The following is a 22,190-nucleotide window of genomic DNA, read 5'->3' on the forward strand; positions in this document are numbered from 1 at the left end:
TTCTTCTCTGCAGGATCTTTCAAGCTCCATCGGGATGGATGGGTGATCTCCGATGCACAGCCATTTTCAGATCTCTCCAGAGATGTTTAATCTGGTTCAAGTCTGGGCTCTGGCTGGGCCACTCAAAGACATTCACAAAGTTGTCCCGTAGCCACTCCTTTGTTATCTTGGCTGTGTGCTTAGGGTTGTTGTCATGTTGGAAGATAAACCTCCGCTGTAGTCTGAGGTCCAGAGTGATCTGGACCAGGTTTTCGTCAAGGATGTCTCTATACATTGCTGCACTAATTTTTCCCTCAACCCTGACTAGACTCCTAGTTCCTGTTACTGAAAAACATCACTATAGCATGATGCTTCCACCACCATGCTTCACTGTAGGGATGGTATTGACCAGGTGATGGCTTACTCCAGACATGACGCTTGCCGTTCAGTCCTTAGAGTTCAATCTTTGTTTCATCAGACCATCAGAGAATTTTGCTTCTCATGGTCTGAGAGTCCTTTAGGTGCATTTTGGCAAACTCCAGGCGGGCTTTCATGTGCCTTTTACTGAGGAGTGGCTTCCATCTGGCCACTCTACCATACAAGCCCGATTGGTGGAGAGCTGCAGAGATGGCTGTTCTTCTGGAAGATTCTCCTCTCTCCACAGAAAAATGCTGGAGCTCTGTCAGAGGGACCATTGAATTCTTGGTCACCTCCCTGACTAAGGCCCTTGTCCCTTGATCACTCAGTTTGGCCAGGCAGCCTGCTCGAGGAAGAGTCCTGGTGGTTCCAAACTTCCATTTATGGATAATGGAGGCCACTGTGCTCATTGGGACCTTCAATGCTGCAGAAATGTTTCTGTACACTTCCCTATATCTGTGCCTTGACACAATCCTGTCTCAGAGGTCTACAGACAATTCCTTGGACTTCATGGCTTGGTTTGTGCTCTGACATGCAGGGTTACAGTGGGGTAAAAAAGTATTTGGTCAGCCACCAATTGTGCAAGTTCTCCCACTAAAAAGATCAGAGAGGCCTGTAATTATTATCATAGGTATACCTCAACTATGAGAGACAAAATGTGGAAACAAATCCAGAAAATCACATTGTCTGATTTTTGAAAGAATTTATTTGCAAATTATGGTGGAAAAAAAGTATTTGGTCAATATCAAAAGTTCATCTCAATACTTTGTTATATATCCTTTGTTGGCAATGACAGAGGTCAAACGTTTTCTGTAAGTCTTCACAAGGTTGTCACACACTGTTGCTGGTATGTTGGCCCATTCCTCTATGCAGATCTCCTCTAGAGCAGTGATGTTTTGGGGCTGTCGCTGGGCATCACAGACTTTCAACTCCTTCCAAAAGTTTTCTATGGGGTTGAGATCTGGAGACTAGCTAGGCCGCTCCAGGACCTTGAAATGCTCCTTACGAAGCCACTCCTTCGTTGCCTGGGCAGTGTGTTTGGGATCATTGTCATGCTGAAAAACCCAGCCACGTTTCATCTTTCATGCCCTTGCTGATGGGAGAAGGTTTGCACTAAAAATCTCACGATACATGGCCCCATTCATTCTTTCATGTACACGGATCAGTCGTTCTGTTCCCTTTGCAGAGAAACAGCCCCAAAGCATGATGTTGCCACCCCCATGCTTAACAGTAGGTATGGTGTTCTTTGGTTGCAACTCAGCATTCTCTCTCCTCCAAACACGACGAGTTGTGTTTCTACCAAACAGTTCTACTTTGGTTTCATCTGACCCTATGACTCCTCTTCTGGATCATCCAAATGCTCTCTAGCAAACCTCAGACGGACCCGGACATGTACTGGCTTAAGCAGGGGGAAACGTCTGGCACTGCAGGATCTGAGTCCCTGGCGGCGTAGTGTGTTACTGATGGTAGCCTTTGTTACGTCGGTCCCAGCTCTCTGCAGGTCATTCACTAGGTCTCCCCGTGTGGTTCTGGGTTTTTTACTCACCGTTCTTGTGCTCATTTTGACCCCACGGGGTGAGATCTTGCATGGAGCCCCAGATCGAGGGAGATTATCAGTGGTCTTGTATGTCTTCCATTTTCTAATTATTGCTCCCACAGTTGATTTCTTCACACCAAGCTGCTTGCCTATTGCAGATTCAGTCTTCCCAGCCTGGTGCAGGTCTACAATTTTGTTTTTGGTGTCCTTCGACAGCTCTTTGGTCTTCACCATAGTGGAGTTTGGAGTGTGACTGTTTGAGGTTGTGGATAGGTGTCTTTTATACTGATAACAAGTTCAAACAGGTGCCATTAATACAGGTAATGAGTGGAGGACAGAGGAGCCTCTTAAAGAAGAAGATACAGGTCTGTGAGAGCCAGAAATCTTGCTTGTTTGTAGGTGACCAAATACTTATTTTCCACCATAATTTGCAAATAAATTCTTTCAAAAATCAGACAATGTGATTGTCTGGATTTGTTTCCACATTTTGTCTCTCATAGTTGAGGTATACATATGATGACAATTACATGCCTCTCTCATCTTTTTAAGTGGGAGAACTTGCACAATTGGTGGCTGACTAAATACTTTTTTGCCCCACTGTAACTGTGGGATCTTATATAGACAGGTATGTGCCTTTCCAAATCATGTCCAATCAACTGAACTCCAATCAAGTTGTAGAAAAAGCTCAAGGATGATCAGTGGAAACCGAATGCACCTGAGCTTAAAGAGGAGTTCCACCCAGGGGGGCCGTCAAAAAAAAAAAAAAAAAAAAAAAAAAAAAAATTAAAAGTCAGCAGCTACAAATACTGCAGCTGCTGACTTTTAATTGGGCACTCACCTGTCCCTGGGTCCAGCGATGCGGGGGATCGAAGCCCCGCTCATCCCCCCCTCCGCTCGTCGGCACTGGCATTTCAACTGTGGGCGCCGGGCTGTGGCTTCACAGCCTGGCACCCACTGCGCATGCGCGAGCGGCGCCGCGTGCCGTGATTGGCCGCTCAATCACCTGGGACCTGTAATGGGTCCCAGATGATTGACAGGAGGGAGGGAGCAGAGCGGAGCCCTTCCTGTGCCTGGGGGGGAAGTGATGTCACCAGCCCAGGCAAAGGAACAGGCAGACTACGAGGGACCACCTAGCAACAGGCATTTAGAGGTAAGTGAAAAAAAAATATCCAAATGTTTTTTTTTTTTTTTTTTTTTTAATTTTTCCAGGTATTTTTGTTTTTTGGGTGGAACCCCACTTTAATTTTGAGTGTCATGGCAAAGGCTGTGAATACTTATGTACATGTGATTTTTTTCATATTTTTTTATTTTTAATTAGTTTGCAAAGATTTAAAACAAAGTTCTTTCATGTTGTCATTATGGGGTATTGTTTGTAGATGTTTGAGGAAAATAATGAATTTGATCCATTTTGGAATAAGGCTGTAACATTTGCAAAAAAGATTGAAGGTTCCCCATGGGGTTTTTAGCAGCAAATATAAATCGGAAAGCGTTTTATATAAAAAATAGGTTTTATTAACATAGATTAAACAGTACGAAAATTTAAAACATGAGCTCCGGTTTACATGATACGAGACACGATGGATTGGATAACATATCAGACAATTAGTAATATATGAAAACTATTATAGGGGGGTATGCATCCAACTATGCTACCTGCAATATCAAACATGGTTATACTATCCGATGTTGGAAAAAACCCTGATGCATTTCAACCTTATTGGGTCATGGTTTTTCTCAGGGGGTCCTTATATTTCCTCTATACCGTGTGGACTCATTTATCCGGAGACTTCTTTAAAAGAGCATAAAAGAAAACAGAAGATTCCCCCACTTGTTATCCTGGATTCTGCTGAGAAGTCGTCCCTGCCTGCACCCTCAATGGGGAGGCAAAACCGACCCGTGAGGCTTGCAAGTGGTCACAGATAAACAGTGTCCCCCAAGCACAAGGCCAGAGGAGGGAAAAGAAGAAACAGGGCACCTGATTTCTATATTGGAATTGTTGGACCGCTGTGGCATTCAAGAAGGAATGCACAGTGTCTAATTATCAGAATCAAAAGGACATATACATGAAAGCCCAAGTGGCTTTGTGTGTTGCCATGCTCGTGTCAGGGATCAGCTGAGTGACCCCGCTCCTTATAACGTCACCACCCCATTATGCCCCGGTGGTAACGTCATAAGGGGCAGGGTCACCAGCCCCTGATTAAGTCACGTGGTGTGTGATGTCACGCGTAGGGATGGGACAGGCACTCTATGCTAACTGAGGTTTACGAGCTCGCCGCTCGTTGGAAATAAGTCGTTTTTGCTCTGCTTTATGTGAGTACCCTATGCTGTTTTAATAAAAACCTACTATGGTCAAACAATACTATACTATACTATGTGGGACCCCCTTCTTTTTATTTACGCCCCCTGCACTTACTGAGGGATCAAGGTCTCTGGAGAACGGATCCAGGTCCAAGAATAGAAAGAAAGGCAGCTATTACCAGCACTGTTCTTTATGCTGATACCTCATTACCTTAAGGTAAGGGGCCACTACCTATCAGTGTGTGATTTTTGCATGAAGAGGAGTCACTACTGTTCCTTTGTTCAAGCACTTCACCTTATTACCTGCATAGCAGAACATTTATTCACCCTGCGAAGGAATACCTCTGTTTGGATTCACCAATCACTGCATTTGCACATTATGGACTGATTGGAATTTTTGTCACGGAGTTAATTTAATTTTTTTGCACTAGGCACTTTGTCATTACAGTGCGTTTGATGTGTGCATGCTACGCACAGCATCGCATTGTCTACACTGAATGTTTGCACTTTGCACAATAAGTCTTTTCCTTGCAGAAGTTTGCACTTTTATTGTATTGCACAGTATTTTTAGCTTATGTTTTATTAAGTACACTTGTTAGTGTTATTTATGCATTTGTGATTGCACTCTGCACTTTGATATTATTGAATTTAATTATGCCACATAATATTTCTTCATATAGTCATTGCTAGTGGTTTGCTATTTATCCCTTTGGGATTGTTTTGCTTTCAGTATCTTATTTAATTCACACTGCTACTTTTAGCAACAGTATTTTTTTGTGTAAAATAATGGGTCAGAGCAGCATAATGCCTATGACCCTCTACTTATACATAAAAATAATAATAGTGTCATGAAAAATATTATTTTTATCATGAAAAGAAATTTCTTTAACACCCAGTGAAAAGTGTCACTATAAATAATAAATTACAAGAAATGAATGAATACGTTCAACAGTTGTTTTTCAATCTTCTTATATTAGCGCCACTATCTCTATCTGTACACGTGTGAGAGGTATAGTTTTGGGATTCTGATCAGTTTACGTATTTAAGTGGCAGCTTTTTTTCACTGTACACTGTATGTATATGTACACACATTTTGTATTCATTTACACATCTTTTATATAGCTTTGCACTTTTCTTTGGCGCAATGGAGTAAGAGAGATTCAGGGGCGGTTTATTTGTATATCTCTTGCTACAAACAATATTTCTTTTGCTGGGTTAGCGCAGCACCCCCCCACCCCCCCACCCCCCCCCCTACCCCCACCCCGCACTGCATCTCATTATTTAAAGAAGGATTCACAGCAGGGGAACCAAACTTTAGTCTGGTACAATGAAACCTACCTTATTGGAAAAATGATTACATGTGATAAATGCAACAAAATGTACAACACTGTAATCATTTTGCAGCCACATGCAGACTGTTTCTTCACCTAATATCAGATATGCGGAAGTCCTATAATCACACCAGCCTTTCCATACTAATGTTAATTAACTTACATCCTGCTGATCATAAATACTATTAGAACTCATTATCATAGCAAACCAAACTAAACTTGTATAAATAATCACCTCATCTCACCACCCTCCCTAAACCATTGTAATTTACTGGCAAAATGTAATCATAGAAATTGAGAAAATTATATTAATTATAATATATGTATATGTATATATATATATATATATATATATATATATATATATATATATATATATATATGTATACACACACACACACTTTCTATGCATCAAGATAAAAAGCCTTCTGTGAGGTCCCTCTCTGTCCACGAGTGTCCCAGCCATCCGAGATTCTCCCTCCTGATTGGCTGAGACACAGCAGCAGTGCCATTAGCTGCCGCTGCTTTCAAAGTTAGCTAGCCAATATCAAAATCAATACAATCAAAATTTAGTCTATCAGATAAACCGGTATTTGAGGTAAAATATCCAAAATGCCCCACAATGGCACAATACTGAAAATCTTTCACCTCCTCTAAGTTTAATATGTTCTTTCAGAGAGCTCGTATTATTTCAATGAATGTTAACAGTGTTTTGCTAGATTCATACATCACTCAATCTTCTTGTATGTCCCACATATTGTATTCCACAGCTTACACAGATAATTTACATTTACAAGAAAATATGTTTTTCAATTTACCAAGTCTTTCATTTTAGGTTTCTTATTGTGAATATGGATAAAACTCCATGTGAATGTCCAAGATGTTGACAGCATGTACATCGCATATGTACAGAATCACAAATATTCTATGCATCAAGGTAAAAAGCCTTCTGTGCTGCAGCTCCCTGCCAGACACCCCCCCTTTTTCTTACCTGAGCCCAATCCAATCCAGTGATGTGCACAAGCACAGCGGCTCCTGCCGCAGTCGCTCTCCTCATTGTACAGATTGATAGCAGCAGGAGTCATTGGCCAGTGTCAATCAAACGCTTTGACATGGCAACGGGTGGCAGGGCCGAGTCCCGCTGTCTGTGTCAATGGACGCAGCATCGGGACTCGGGAGCGTGTCCACATGGGTTCCCCCATGGTAAGCCGCTTTCCATGGGGGCGCCTGATGAACAGGAGGAGCCAGGAGCGCTGGTGGGGGACCCCAAAAGAGGAGAATCGGGGCTGCTCTGTGCAAAACCATTACACATAGCTGGTAGGTATAGAAATATTTGTTATTTTTATTTAAAAAAATAAATAAAAATCAAAGGTTTACAATCACTTTAAATATAGCAGAGTTCAAAACCAGTTACCAGTGGCATTCACAGACAAGACAAGAGGGAAGTGAGGTCTTTTAGAGAACAATCCCTTCCTCAACAGAGACAATTTATAAAGCCCATTTTTCCTATTAAATACATTGCAGACCCCTGTGACGTTCCAGCTATGACACGTTACTTTAGTGTGCTAGGGTTCCTACCAGAGGCAACCAGGGGATATTCTATTTATGGGTTTGCGGAACATATCAGTGGAGAGATATCCTTCATACAGATGTATATTAACATCAAAATAACATTAAAATGTATCTGTGTGGGGCTACTCTCAAACATAAAGGAAATGGTGGTTAAATAATGGGTCAGGTGAGTGGGAAAAATAGGAGCTCCTCCCATGGCTTTTGCCACATGAAGAAATGTCATCAATGTATCCCCACCATAAAACAACATGGCAGTGGTAAGTTGGATGTGTGAAAACAGGTTTTCTCAAAATTAGCCATAAAGAGCTTCACATAGCTAAGAGCTATGTTAGAACCCATTGCTATGCTCTGGAGCTGCAAATAAAACAGCCCAAAACTGACATTTTGGGCTTGCAGGAGTACACCCCTATTTAGGATACTTCCACTTTGCTTTATTTCTATGTGTACTACTATGGCGTGCAGGGGACATTCCAATTAACAGAACTCTAGCTTGTAGCCCCAGGAAACCACCTCCATTACCTAAGCATCTGATATGCTAGCTGACCTAATGTCCACAAGGGATAACAGACATCCCCCCTTCATGCTGAGGAAGACTTGTCTGAAGGCTTGGGAGACTCAGAAGTCCAGGATTTGCAGCAGACCGATTGCCAGGTTTGGGCTTGGCTTTAGAGTTTGAGGCCTGGAAGTAACAAAAGGAACCCTTCCCGACCTCCAAGGATGAGGCTTCCCAAGTTGAGTCATACAATTATTCTGTTGAGCACTCTTGCCACCCCATGATAACCTTGATGAGTGTATTCAGGGCAGCTATGAGAAGTCATTGTCCCCCGAAAGCCATGTGAAGCAAAAACTTTTTGCATGCCAGTTCATCAGCCTAGCACGTGCAGGCTGCTAAGCAGGGAATGTCAGAGAGAACAAAGTCTTTGAGAGAGCCTCCAAAACAGTACTAGTGGGGTTCCTGACTATAACAGCATTTTTCACAAAGAAAGGTGAAAGCCTTGTTAAGGTGGAAAACTGCCGGATCCACAGCAGGAGAAGTCCACTTCCTAAAGCCCAACTTCAGGAAAATTTGATATGGTCTCTTGCAGTGTGGCTGCACCCACACTGCAAGGCTTAAAGGCTATTTTTTTTGTTTTGTTATTAGGGAAGAGGATAAACAGTTTTCTTGATCCTCCACTGCCCCATTAGATGGCTCTCTTCCAGGCTCCAGTGGTGGACTGTCCCTCGGTGTCATCACGTCCAATGAAGGGATATGGACCCTGCTTTGGTCTCAATGACATTAGGACTCAAGACCGCTGATGCATGGGGGAGAAGAAGCTGTGGGGACCATTTATCTTTTTTTGTTCCCCTAGACCAAAATGAGCAACTAACCCGTGCAGTGCTCCTCAAATGGGTACATGATGTATAGCTGTTAGGGAGGAATGAACACCTTGTCAGTGTCTCTGTAAAGGATGACAGAAAATACATATTGTTGCAATGGAAAGATCTTAGCGACCCAGTAATTACCTAGGCTGGGAACTGCACTGGCAGAAGCCTCAGGCTCACTCTCCCCCCCCCACCAACATTTGGGACATCATTTATTTTGGGGGGGGGGTGGGGGCGGGAACATGGTTTTGACAGGTACCTGCTTCCTCACTTCTGGATAAATCGCCATGTCATATTAAGAGGTAGTTCGGCCCCCCTTCTTCCCCCACAGCCTCCTGAGACATGTCACAAATCTCAGAAAGCCGCGGGACCAATCAAATAGAGCTGCACTGCTCACGCATGCGCAGTGAGCAGCCAGCTGTGAAGTCACAAGCAATCACAGCCGGCTGCCCACAGTTAGAATGCTGGGGCAAGGGACAGAAGCCCGGTGAAGACATTGCTGGATCCTGGGGCAGGTGAGTGTCCTATAATTAAAAGTCAGCAGTTACATTTTTTGTAGCTGTTGACTTAATTTTTGATCAGATGACTGGACAACCGCTCTAAAGTGGTCGTTAACGTCAATCTTTTATTTGTACCTATAGGTAAGCCTATAATGAGTGTTACCTATAGGTACTGTAAATATCTCCTAAATGTGCACCGTTTAGAAGATTTTTACTATATATGCAGCCGATGACATCAGTGTATGCACTCTATGTGCACTGTTGGACTCTATTTCTATATTGTGGCAGCATTAGCACTTTGATCTTATTATTTTTATGCCATTTTTTCAATTTTCTGTGCACGTTGAATTCTATGCGATTATGTAGTGTTTAGTATGCGATTATTATTTTTTTTATGGAATTTTAAACTTGGGACATACACTTTATTTAGCACTTTATTTAAGGTAATGAGCCATTATACACTACATATTGTTTTTTATATAATTATTGTTGGTACGGATTGACCAATCCGGTGTCTGCTGCAACTATTGTTCCATTATTTATTATTATCTAGGTAGCGCAGGAATATTCTCTATTATTTAAAAAAAAAGCTATACTATTCCAAAATCCCTTTACAAATGCAGGTAAGATCTCAGAATCCTCCTAACAAAACGCTATAATAATCTCCTAAAACATCTAAAAGCACGTACATATGCCAACGCAAACAAAGCTGGCAAATTCTTAGCCAACAGGGTTAAAAATGCAAAAGCCAAATCCAGAATAGCTCATCATCTTCTCCATCCCTCCCTCAACCACAAGATTACCTACCCCCATGAGATTGCTAACCAATTTACTGAATACTATGGGGCTCTGTACAATCTCCGAAATGATACTCATACACCCCAACCTACTGTAGAGTGCGTTGAGGAATTTTTACACAAATTAGACCTACCATCCCTATTTAGCCACCAGTTACAAGCGCTTAATGCCCCGTTCAACCCTAAGGAAATAGACAAAAACATAGCCACTCTTCCAAATGAAAATTTACCCGGACCGGATGGCTTTTCTAATGAATACTACAAATTATTTAACTCCACCCTATCTCCCCATTTGAATAAAATGTTTACCGAGGCAGCATCTTCCTTCTCTTTTCCCCAGTAAATGCTCAAAGCATATGTCATCACTCTCCCTAAACCTGGGAAAGACCCTACTATACCAGTTAATTCCAGACCCATCTCGTTATTAAATTCAGATATCAAAATATACGCAAAACTTCTAGCAAAACGGAAATTATTCCGTCTTTAATTCAAAAAGAAGATCAGAAGGGGTTCATCCAGGGGAAACAGACCTCTGACGCAACCAGAATACTGAATATTACACTCTACGCGGAGCGCTCACAAACGCCTTCTCTTCGGCTCTTGATAGACGCAGAGAAGGCGTTCGATAGGGTGCGCTGGAGAGATACAGTATCTCACAAAAGTGAGTACACCCCTCACATTTTTGTAAATATTTTATTATATCTTTTTATGTGACAACACTGAAGAAACGAAACTTGGCTACAATGTAAAGTAGTGAGTCCCCTCAAAATAACTCAACACAGCCATTAATGTCTAAACCATTGGCAACAAAAGTGAATACACCCCTAAGTGAAAATGTCCAAATTGGGCCCAATTTGCCGTTTTCCCTCCCTGATGTCATGTGACTCATTAGTGTTACAAGGTCTCAGGTGTGAATGGGGAGCAGATGTGTTAAATTTGGTTATATCGCTCTCACTCTCTCATACTGGTCAGTATGGTACGTGCATTCCAAGAACGGGCCATAGACACCGAGAACCGCCTAAGGCGGTACAACATCCGCATCCTGGGCCTACCTGAGCGGTCGGAAGGCTCCAAGCCCGCTGAATTTACTGAAAAGTTTCTAACAGACTTGTTCGGCCTAACTAACCTGCCACCAACAGAGTCCCACTGACCCCACCCAGGCCTGGGGCCCCACCGCGCCCTTTCCTGTTGAGGTTCCTCAATTACTGGGACCGAGACCGCATTCTGGCTGCAGCCTGGGCCAAGCCTGACATCAAATATGAGGATACCAAGCTGATGTTCTTCCCCAATTATTATCAGGAAATACATTAACGGCGTAAATTCTTTACAGACATATGCAAGAGGCTGAGAGAAAAAGGCATCCATTTCAGTCTCCTTTACCCCAGCAGGATAAGAATTACAGATAGCGACCGTACACCTTTCTTTGACAACCCAGAGGCTGCATCAGCTTGGCTAGACACCCGCTGAAACCCACCCAAACACCGCACAACCTGGCTGTTCCCACATCTTGCCTCATGATACCAGCCAAGTACTTTACATATCTTGCTGCCTGCTCCAATTTTGATGACAACCGGAATGTCCCCTTCAGCACTACGCCTCACCTCTCAGGCTAATTGAGACGATTTTCTTAAGGCCTGCTGGAACCTTCTGCCAAATTCCCACATCCCTACCTCCTGACTTCCCCTCCTGGCTCCATAGCTCCGGCATCACCCATGCACTCCTATTGCTCCAGCTCCCCCCCCCCACAGACTCCACAAGTGCTGGCTACTGCTAGCTGGCAGCCCCCCTTCCCCACCTTCAGGGAACCCGGTACAATCTGTAGTGCTATTACTGTCTTGCACCGGCTTGCCTCCCCGGAGAACTTCCACAAGTGTTATGGCATAGCACTTAACTGCTGCCAGTTAAAGTTTATAGGGTTAAAGTTTTTTTTTCTTTTTGGGTATAGGCCCGATCTGAAAACTCCCAAGTTCTCAGGGATGTCATCAGATAAGGGCAGGATTGATACCTTGTTGTCACCACAGGAATTGTTTATTCTATGTGCCTATGTGCATTTTTTTTGTTTGTTTGGTCTTCCACTGGTCATGACGCCATCTGGTATAGGCTCCTGGGTTCTTGCTGCTCCTGAGATGTACTCTTAGGCTGGACATGCTCCTCCCTCCTCTCTTCCCTCCGCAAGTACACAATGACTGCACGTGATATCCCTAACTTCAACATAATGTCCTGGAATGTCCGGGGGCTTATTCCAAATGTAAAAAAGCGGTGCTGTTCAAATAGCTCAAACTACACTTCCAGCATATGATGTTGTTACAAGTAACGCATCTCATGGGCAGCAAACTCCTAGCACTAAAAAAGCCATGGATCCAGAGAGCCTTCCATGCTACCTATTCTAAATATGCTAGGAGGGGTCACAATACTAATCAGTAAATCTTTCCCATGTGTGATGGAACAAGTCCACACTGACCCCAGGGTAAATATGTGATAATAGTATTCACTGTTTGGGGCACTTGGTATATAGTGGTAAATGTATACATCCCCCCCTCCCTTTACATCATCTACTCTATACACCATTCTGGAGAGGATCACCTCGTATTGCCCTGCAAGGCTGCTACTTATGGGCAAATTTAATGTCATTCTGGCCCCAGACCAGGACAAACCTGTCCCTCCCCCAAACATTTTTTCCACAGATCTGCTTCCTGGTCCCAGGCAATGGGAGTGACCGAGGTCTGGAGATGGAAACATCCCACAACCAGAGCCTACTCCTGTTTCTCCGCCACATACAAAACTTCCTTTAGACGCTCATACTTACCCAGTGGGCTCTCAGATCACAGTCCCCTACTCCTTAGCATTCACTCCCCCTCCTCCCAAACTTCAACCCTTTGGCTCTTCCATGCTGACTTGACAAGTACCATCCCGCCTCCCCTTGCAGAGTACTGGGATCTTAACACCGGGTCCTCCTCCCCAGAAACGACCTGGGACGCCAACACCGGGTCCTCCTCCCCAGAAGTGACCTGGGACGCCTTCAAAGCTTTTACCAGAGGGCAGTACATCTCCTCTATTGCCGGGATCCGCAGGGAACAAACTGCTACCACGACTGCTCTCCAGGCCACTGTAAATCCTAGTCAGGCACTTACGCTGCCGACCCCACTGACACACACTTTGACTCCCTCAATGCCACGAAACGCGATTTGCACCTCCACCTCACTGAGGTCACCAGACTAGACCTCTACCGGAACAGACAAAGATTTTTTGAACAGGGTGATCGCAACGGTCGCCTAGTGGCGATGCTGCCGCAGCATGACCAACCCTTGACGGTGTACCTAGTATAGTGTCCCCTTCGGGAGAACCGGTCTCTTCCCTACCAGACATACTAGATGCCTTTCGCCACTATTACAGCTCCCTCTATACCTCCGTGCTGTCCTTGGATTTCCAGCCCCGGGGACCTTGCACCCTGGCTGGACCCACTGGCACGTGGCTGGCTCTCAGACACGGAGACGGGGTCCTTGGCGGGACTGATTACCCCAGAGGAGGTACTGAAGGCGATCAGGTCCTTCCCCACTGGGAAATCTCCAGGCCCAGATGGCCTTCCCATCGAGTTCTGCAAGACCCATGGGGACCTGCTTGCCCCCAAATTGGCCCAGCTTTACTCCCAGTGCTTGGCTGATGGTGCCCTCCTGGCCTCCATGAGCCATGCCCATGTAATTCTAATCCACAAAGCTCCTAAAGACTCCACCTCCTGTGCCTCATACAGGCCTATTGCCCTACTTAACGCAGATTTCAAAATCCTCACCAAATTACTAACCATGAGAGTACAACTCCTACTTCCAACTGTCATTAAGACTGACCAGACTGGTTTCATGGCCAGTAGAGCAACTGACGTGAACCTGAGACACCTATTCACCAACATACATGCACAACATCTAAATGAGGCATCCAGGGTGGTTGCCTCCCTGGACATAGAAAAGGCCTTCAACACCGTCGAGTGGCCTTTTCTCTGGGAGATCCTCCGTAGAATGAGGTTCCCCTTGATCTTCATCAAATGGCTGCAAGTTTTCTTCCGGGACCCTACTTCAGCCATCAAACTGGGAGGGGGCCTGTCACAGTCCTTCCCTCTGTCAAGAGGTACACGGCAGGGTTGCCATCTCTCTCCAGCACTATTTGCCATCACAATGAAACCACTTACGTAGACCCTTCGCACCTCCCTACACGTCAAGGGACTGCGTATTGGATGGCTGGAGGAGAGGGCTGCTCTGTATGCGGACGACCTCCTCCTTTTCATTAAAAATGCAGACTCATCTTTCAGGGGGGCCCTACAGGTCCTCAATTCATTCTCCTCTGTCACAGGCCTCAAAGTCAATTGGACAAAGTCCCTTCTGTTCCCTATAGACCCGCACCAATGCTCCTCCTGATATTCCCCTACAATGGGTCGAGAGCTTCAGATACCTGGGGGTGGTGGTCCCCCGACAGGCCCTACAGGTCCTCAATTCATTCTCCTCTGTCACAGGCCTCAAAGTCAATTGGACAAAGTCCCTTCTGTTCCCTATAGACCCGCACCAATGCTCCTCCTGATATTCCCCTACAATGGGTCGAGAGCTTCAGATACCTGGGGGTGGTGGTCCCCCGACAGGCTTCAGACTTTATATTCTTAAACTTATCCCCGGTGCTTCAAGAGGTTCAGCTACGGCTGAAGGCATGGGAGTCATTACCTTTCTCACTGTTGGGACGTATAAATTTGACAAAATAGAATATCCTACCCAAATTCACCTACTTATTTTGTCACTCCCCGCAATGGATCCCCAAATCCTTTTTCACCCGTCTGCACTGCCTCCTCGCCTTTTATCTGGGGACCCCAGTCTCCCAGATACAGCTAGTCCACACTAGTGCATCTAACCTCTCAAGGAGGCCTGGTGTGCCCCGATCTCTATAAATACTTTTTGGCCACCCAGCTGGTTACTGCTGCTTGGTGGCTCAATATGGATATAACCAACCCCGCTACCCTAGTCGAGGTGGCAGTGGTGCAGCCCCAGAAAGCATTGAAATTTTTACTATTCCACGGTCTCCAGGCCCCTTACCCACCGACACCCTCCATGCACACCACATTACGTGCATGGGGGCAGGTCTCAAAATAGAACGATACCCTAAACATGCGATCTCCCCCAGTGCCCCTCTTTGGCTGAACCCCACCCCGGAACACATCTTAAATTGCCTGAACCACATTCAACATTAAAAACAATGGCCCGGGTAATCTCCAATCAATCCCTGGCCCCGATCTCCAAATTGACTTCTGATTTTAATCTCCCACAGTCTTACTTTTTTCATTTCCTCCAGCTCTCCCATGCCTTCAATTGCCAATCCCCCCCCCACAGCTGGTCCAATCTGCACTGGAGGACCTCCTCAGATCAGACTGTGTAAAGAAACCCACTTCTCAGTTATACTCTCATTTGATAATCACCTCCCTTCCAACTCTGGAGAAACTTAGAGCTAAATGGTCACATGACATCCCAGACTTTGACGACGACTTGGACAACATATGCGACTTCCCTTTTAGCTCCCTTGTCTCACTAAGAGATCTGATCCAATTCAAGATGGTCCATCATGCATACTTTACTCTCCACAGACTATACAAAATAAATCCTGACTCCCCCCTGGGCGTTGGCGTTGTGAGGGGACTCCGGGGGACTTTACCCATCTCTTCTGGACTAGCCCGGCTATTGTCGGGTACTGGAAGGAGATATTAGCTTTCATAACTCAAATTACCACCATACCATTACAACCTTCTATGGCAATTTGCATGCTGGGCTTGATAGAATAATTAATTCCTATGGTAGCGGGACACACTCTGGTGGGGTTGCTCCTATTCAACGCCCGCAAAGCCATAGCCCTCAGCTGGCGCAAACCTACTCTCCCTCCTCTCTCCTTGTGGAAAAAACTCATCAACAGCTTACCCCTCTACAAAGACACTTATGGTATGACAAGGTCTAGTCCAAATGGCTAGCGGACACCTCTACAGCCTCCGAAGCCCCCCAATTAAAACCTGATATCCAGGATACTCCATGCCAGATGCTAGTTGTATACTGCTGAAAACTTAATATCCTGCTTAGATCTGTACATTCAAGACCTGCGCCGATTCGCAACCCCAGGAACCAGTCTGTTGTAACCACTATAGTGACCCATATTTCCTGCTCTGCTTTGTATAACTGACTACCAGATGACCCTTGCATGGGTCACTTTGATACCTTTTATGACCAATGTATGTTGTTCTGTTTTTTTTTTTTTGTGTTCTGAAAATCAATAAACAGATTTTTCAAAAAAAAAAAAAAGAGGAAGTTGAGTGCACATGCTCAGAGTCATACCCAGAGATTGTCTTTGGGAAATAGAATGTATAAGTGCTGCCAGCATTGCTGCAAAGGTTGAAGTGGCGATGGTGGTGGTGGTGGGGGGGGGGGGGGGTCGGCCCGTCAGTGCTCAGGCCATACGCTGCACACTGCATCAAATTGGTCTGCATGGCTGTCATCCTAGAAGGAAGACTCTTCTAAAGATGATGCACAAGAAAGCCAGCAAAGAGTTTTCTGAAGACAAGCAGACTAAGGAGATGGCATACTGGAACCATGTCCTGTGGTCTGACGAGACCAAGATAAACTTATTTGGTTCAGATGGTGTCAAGCTTGTGTGCAGCAACCAGGTGAGGAGTACAAAGACAACTGTGTCTTGCCTACAGTAAAGCACGGTGGTGGGAGTGTCATGGTGCGGCCAACACTGGGGATCTTTAGTTCATTGAGGGAACCATGAATGTAACATGTTTTGTGACTTTCAGAAGCAGAGCATGATCCCCTCCCTTCGGAGACTGGGTCGCAGGGCAGTATTCCAACATGATAACAGCCCCAAACACACCTACAAGACGACCACTGCCTTGCTAAAGAAGTTGAGGGTAAAGGTGATGGACTGGCCAAGCATGTCTCCAGACCTAAACCCGATTGAGCATCTCTGGGGTATTCTCAAATGGAAGGTGGAGGAGCGCAAGGTCTCTAACAGCCACCAGCTCCGTGATGTCATCATGGAGGAGTGGAAGAGGACTCCAGTGGCAACCTGTGAAGCTCTAAACTCCAGGTCCAAAAGGGTTAAGGCAGTGCTGGAAAATAATGGTGGCCACACAAAATATTGACACTTTGGGCCCAATTTGGACATTTTCACTTAGGGGTGTACTCACTTTTGTTGCTAGCGGTATAGACATTAATGGCTGTGTGTTGAGTTATTTTGAGGGGACAGCTGTTATACAAGCTGTACACGCACTACTTTACATTGTAGCAAAGTGTAATTTCTTCAGTGTTGTCACATGGAAAGATATAATAAAATATTTACAAAAATTGGAGGGGTGTACTAACTTTTGTGAGATATGGTATTATCTATGGTACTATCAAAATTTGGGTTTACAGGTTCCATCCTATCTGCTATCTTAGCATTGTACTTCCAATCTACAGCACAGGTGTATACATCGGGTCTACTGTTCACACCATTCATGATCCCAAAGGGAACTTAGGGTTGTCCCTTATCCCATATCATATTTAATCTAATGATTGAACCCCTCGCAGAAGTGATCAGGACTCACCCCCTTATCACTGGCTTTCAGTTTAACTCACAACAACATGTCATTAACCTCTTTGTGGACGATGTCATACTCACTCTGACTAAACCACACATCTCCCTTCCCGCAGCCCATCAAATCCTATCTAATTTTAGTGAAATATCCTACTATAAAGGTCAATTTTTCAAAATCCCTAATTCTAAACCTCGGCCTTAGGGACTCATCAAAAAGCTCATCAGAGTGCTCTACCCTTCAAGTGGCATACACAGGGCATCCCTTACCTAGGCATCACTCTAACTAGCAAAGCCTCTGAACCGCCCTCAAACTTCATTCCTCTTCTAAACAAAATCAAAGAGCAACTGAAACTATTTTCAACATAGGAATTATCCTAGGCGGGTAGGCTCGCCTCCTTTAAAATGATACTACCCAAAATTTTTACTTATTCAGATGACTCCCCATCTCCATACCAAATTACTACCTAAAAACCCTGTTGAGTATCCCGAGAAGATACGTGTGGCAGGGCAAAAGAGCCTGATGCTCCCAATCCCACCTGGTTTCCCACAGGTCAATAGGAGGAACAGGATTGGTGGACATTCAAAACTATTACCAAGCTGTTCACATGGATCAACTAATATTTTGGCTCCACGACACTGACCTTCCACTGTAGACAAAAATAGAACTAGCCCTAGCTCCTACTACCAACCTGCTCAACCTGCTTATCTGTGATTCCTATCCCAAGAATACATTTTAGCATGGAGAGCATTGACCAAACTCTCCACTGAAAAGAAACAGAAGAGATCAAACTACCCCCTCCAAATCCCAGAAAACATCATCCTGATGACCTCCACCAAGTCTTTTTCCCTTCAAGGTATTAACTCAGTACATGAGTTTATGCAGGATAACAAACCCAAAACACCCTTATGACAGAGTTCAAGCTCCCTAGGGAATCCTATTTTACATGTGCACGCATTGTACATTTTCTATCCAAAAACCCTATCCCCACTATCCAGATATGAGTCAATCTATGGGACTTTTATTTCACGCAAAAAAAGGGACAAAGTGGAATCTCTCTAATATATAATGCTTTAAAGAACAAAACTGTCTTCAAAAAAACAAACACTTCAGCTTTAAAGTGGTTGTAAACCTGAAAAAAATGAATTAAGCCTTCTACATAGTACAGTAGAGGATGTCAAGTCATCTGTGCCCAGTCTTGCCACAAAGAGTTAATTCAGCACTGAGAAATCCCCTCCACTTTATTGCTGGGTTAAAAACCGACACATGAGAAAAATTTGTGTCGCCACACCCCCCCGCTGCGGTGACTGACATCTGTTGTATTTCTCTCATGCACAAGCATGAGAGCAGAGGGAGTGCGTCCAGGATTCCAGCATCAGATTGCACATTTCTCCTCAAGCTCTCCCAGAATTGGCTGCTCCACGCCTCAGCACGATTGGGCATCCTGAAGTCATGTGGTTCCTTCCTAGAGTTTTGCTTGGTTGGTACTTGTGAGGGGGTGTGGCCTGATGCCATTAATTCACCATCCTGCTGTCATCCAGAAGATATCTTCTCTTTAGCCAAGCAATGGAGCATTTTCTGTGCCCTGGATCAGCGCCAGGAATTCCCATACACACAGGCGCGGAGTAGCTTTGATATGCACGCATTGAGGGGTCCATGAGCGCGTTTTGCGTGTGACACGTGCGCACTTTTCTATGTCCGGGCGCAAGGTTATGCCGTGCGACTCACTGATCTAACACGGCTCAAAGAGATCAAAATTTTTAAGGTAAAAACACATACACTGCATTTGTACATGTGGGCACATTACTATGGTGCCTTTGGTTTGTACAGGATGCCTGGCAGGTTTACAACCATTTTACCCATACATATAAAATGTTGCAAAGTGCCATACTAAAACCAACATTTTAGATTCTGTGAAGTTCAACTTACTGTATCATATCCTATGAGCTAAAGATTATCTCAACATATATAGAAGTTAAGACCCCTTTCACACTTGGGCGGTTTGCAGGCGGTATTGCGCTAAAAATACCACCTGCAAACCGCCCCTAAACAGCCTCCGCTGTTTGTTCAGTGTGAAAGCCCGAGGGCTTTCACACTGAAGCGGTGCGCAGGCAGGGCGGTGAAAAAAGTCCTGCAAACCGCTTTTTTGGAGCGGTGAAGGAGCGGTGTATTCACCACTCCTTCACCGCTCCTGCCCATTGAAATCAATGGGACAGCGCGGCTATACCGCGGCTATAGCCGCGCTGTACGAGGGATTTTAACCCTTTTTCGGCCGCCAGCGGGGGTTAAAACCGCCCCGCTAGCGGCCGAATACCGCTGCATAAACGACGGTACAGCAGCGCTAAAAATAGCGCTGTTGTACCGCCGACGCCCCCACCGCCCCAGTGTGAAAGGGGCCTAACAGTTAAAGAAGACAAAAACAAAACAAAGAAAACAAGATAATATAGAGATGACAAGTATAAATACAGAAATAGTTAAAGAAGAACTGAATAAACCAATTTATGGACTTTTTTCTTATTTACATTTTTACTGAGTGCCAGAGAAATAGCTATTGCTATACTTCCAGCATCGGACCTTCAGGTCTCAGAAACAGAAGCTGCAATTATTGTGATGAATCTGTTAGTTGGTCTCTGAAGTTCCACTTTCTATCCGTACCACTTTCCTAAAGCATATTCTGGATACCAACTTGCTTGTTTAACACAGGCATCCTTGGTAAAATATCTTGAATCTAATGTTCATCCTGAATCTAATGTTTATTTTATGTTTTTATAATACAGTATCTGTCATATTGATGCTTACTTTAGGAGTTCGTAGTTCTTCTCATTTAATCTTGCAGCATTTTCTCTCCAGAATTTCTCAGATTTGTGTACTGGGCTCCATTCCAGCCTTCCTGACTTCAGCTCAGAACTGTACTCATCAAATGAGCTGCATTGGGGAAAAGGAAGACATTAAACTTTAACTGCTGCTGCTCAGAAGGTTTATAGATACAAAGAAATATACTGCCAGGGTGGCACCGTACTGAACATTCACAACTTGTATATCAATCCATATATTTTGCAATTCAACACAACTGGTGACGTGAAGATACAGTATTTCTTAACCCATAATAACTACAGCGTGAAACAGTGAATGAATGCAACATAACGCAGTTCTGTCACTGTGATAAAAACACTCGCTTGTATTTGGATAACTGTGGTAGTTCAATTGCTTGTAGAGGATAATGTGCACACATCCAACAGCAATGCAACATTGTGGCCAGGCTACATTTGAGGTTTAATAAATCGAGAGATGTTATTTTAAACCAGTTTGAACAAGTATTTGGCTGTTTGAAATATATATACAGAGTTAGACAGTATGGAAATACAGGTACATATGAAGTGGCACTTTGAACAAGCCATTCTAAATCAAGGCCAGAGGTACTTTGTAATTTTTTTGTTCAATTTATAAATGGTTATGCTGTTTAATAAAGTTAACAAGCTCTACACTAAAACATTACTTTGACCGCTTTAAAAGATAAACACTTTATATTAACACTGTCACTCTCTCCATATTTTACTTCTATAAATATGCAGAAGAAATGTGCTGCCTAGGTGTAAATATTAAGTAATTTTTTTTTTTTTAAAGCCAGTGGAGTACAAAACACACCCAAAAACTTCCACCCGGTGCCAAAAAAAAGTGCGCGCACATAAAGAGTGACACACAAAAACGTGCAACGTGTGTTACGTATTTTTTAAATTCTTCCATGCATGTGGGTACCCATAATGAGTCTTTTTCAGAAAAGCAGCTGTTGTAAGATTAAATGTAAAAACTGCTTGTGTGAGATATTAAAAATGCAATTTTGGCATTTTTATCCCTTTTTTAGTACTGAAAAGGGTCGGCTGACATCACTCAGCCGTTACAGACTCTAGAGAGATCCCGACTTTAATGTCAGGATCCACAAATGCATGACCAGCAGCTGGCTCAGCCTCTCAGCGCACTGCTTCTGCTGCCAGCCACTCCTGCTCCATACACAGCCTGGCACTCCAGTGAGCACCGGAGGGGCAGAACACAGAGCTGGTGGCTGATATTCACTGAACTGAGCAATCAATAGTCTTTGATCGCTCAGTACTCTGTCTTAGAGGCAGTGGGGGAGTCAAGGGAGACGTGTCCAATGATCTCTCATAACTGAAAGTGCTAGAGTTTTCTGGGGCTTTTGAAGGTGGACAATGTAGTAAATGCAAGAACAAGTAAGGAACATTTGCCTGCTATCCAGTAAACCTTTGCTATGAATGTGAGAACTATGGATTTATCTTAAACAGAAAATGAAGGTACTTCTACTGACTTTTAATTGGGCAGCACAGTGGTCAAGTGGTTTGCACTTACGCCTGGTAGCACTCAGGTTGTTGGTTATCATCCCAACCACGACACTACCTACCTGGAGTCTGCATATTCTCCATGTGCGGGTTTTCTCCGAGTACTTTAGGTTCCTGCCTAAAGTGGCCCTAGTATGTGTATGTATGAATGTGAGTTAGGGACCGTAGATTGTAAGCTCCGTGAGGGCAGGGACTGAGGTGAATGTAAAATATATATATGTGTGTGTAAAGCACTGCGTAGATCGACAGCGCTATACAAGTACCTGTAACAATAATAATAAATAAATAACATTTTAATATCCAAAATGCATACTAATATGTGCTAAAGAACCTAAAAAGGCTTTGATCAGGAATTCTGGAGTTTCTAAAATAATAAGACCAGGAACAATATGATGGCATAATAAAACAGAAAAAAACGGAATATTGCGTTTTAAAAGCTTATTTACCTGTAATG

General features: G+C 44.1%; 1 protein-coding gene across 2 annotated transcripts in view; it reads right to left on the reverse strand.

Moving 5' to 3' along the window:
- The window catches only part of ATP6V1H (ATPase H+ transporting V1 subunit H), a 198,033-nt gene that overhangs the window by 49,488 nt on the left and 126,355 nt on the right, over nucleotides 1-22,190 (reverse strand). For both annotated transcript variants that reach the window (XM_073631599.1, XM_073631600.1), the window contains exon 12: nucleotides 20,184-20,309. In XM_073631599.1, the coding sequence (XP_073487700.1) occupies nucleotides 20,184-20,309 (126 nt within the window). The remainder of the gene's footprint in view (nucleotides 1-20,183; nucleotides 20,310-22,190) is intronic.

This window comes from Aquarana catesbeiana, linkage group LG05, assembly GCF_042186555.1.
Source record: "Aquarana catesbeiana isolate 2022-GZ linkage group LG05, ASM4218655v1, whole genome shotgun sequence".
NCBI classification, from domain to species: Eukaryota; Metazoa; Chordata; class Amphibia; order Anura; family Ranidae; genus Aquarana; species Aquarana catesbeiana.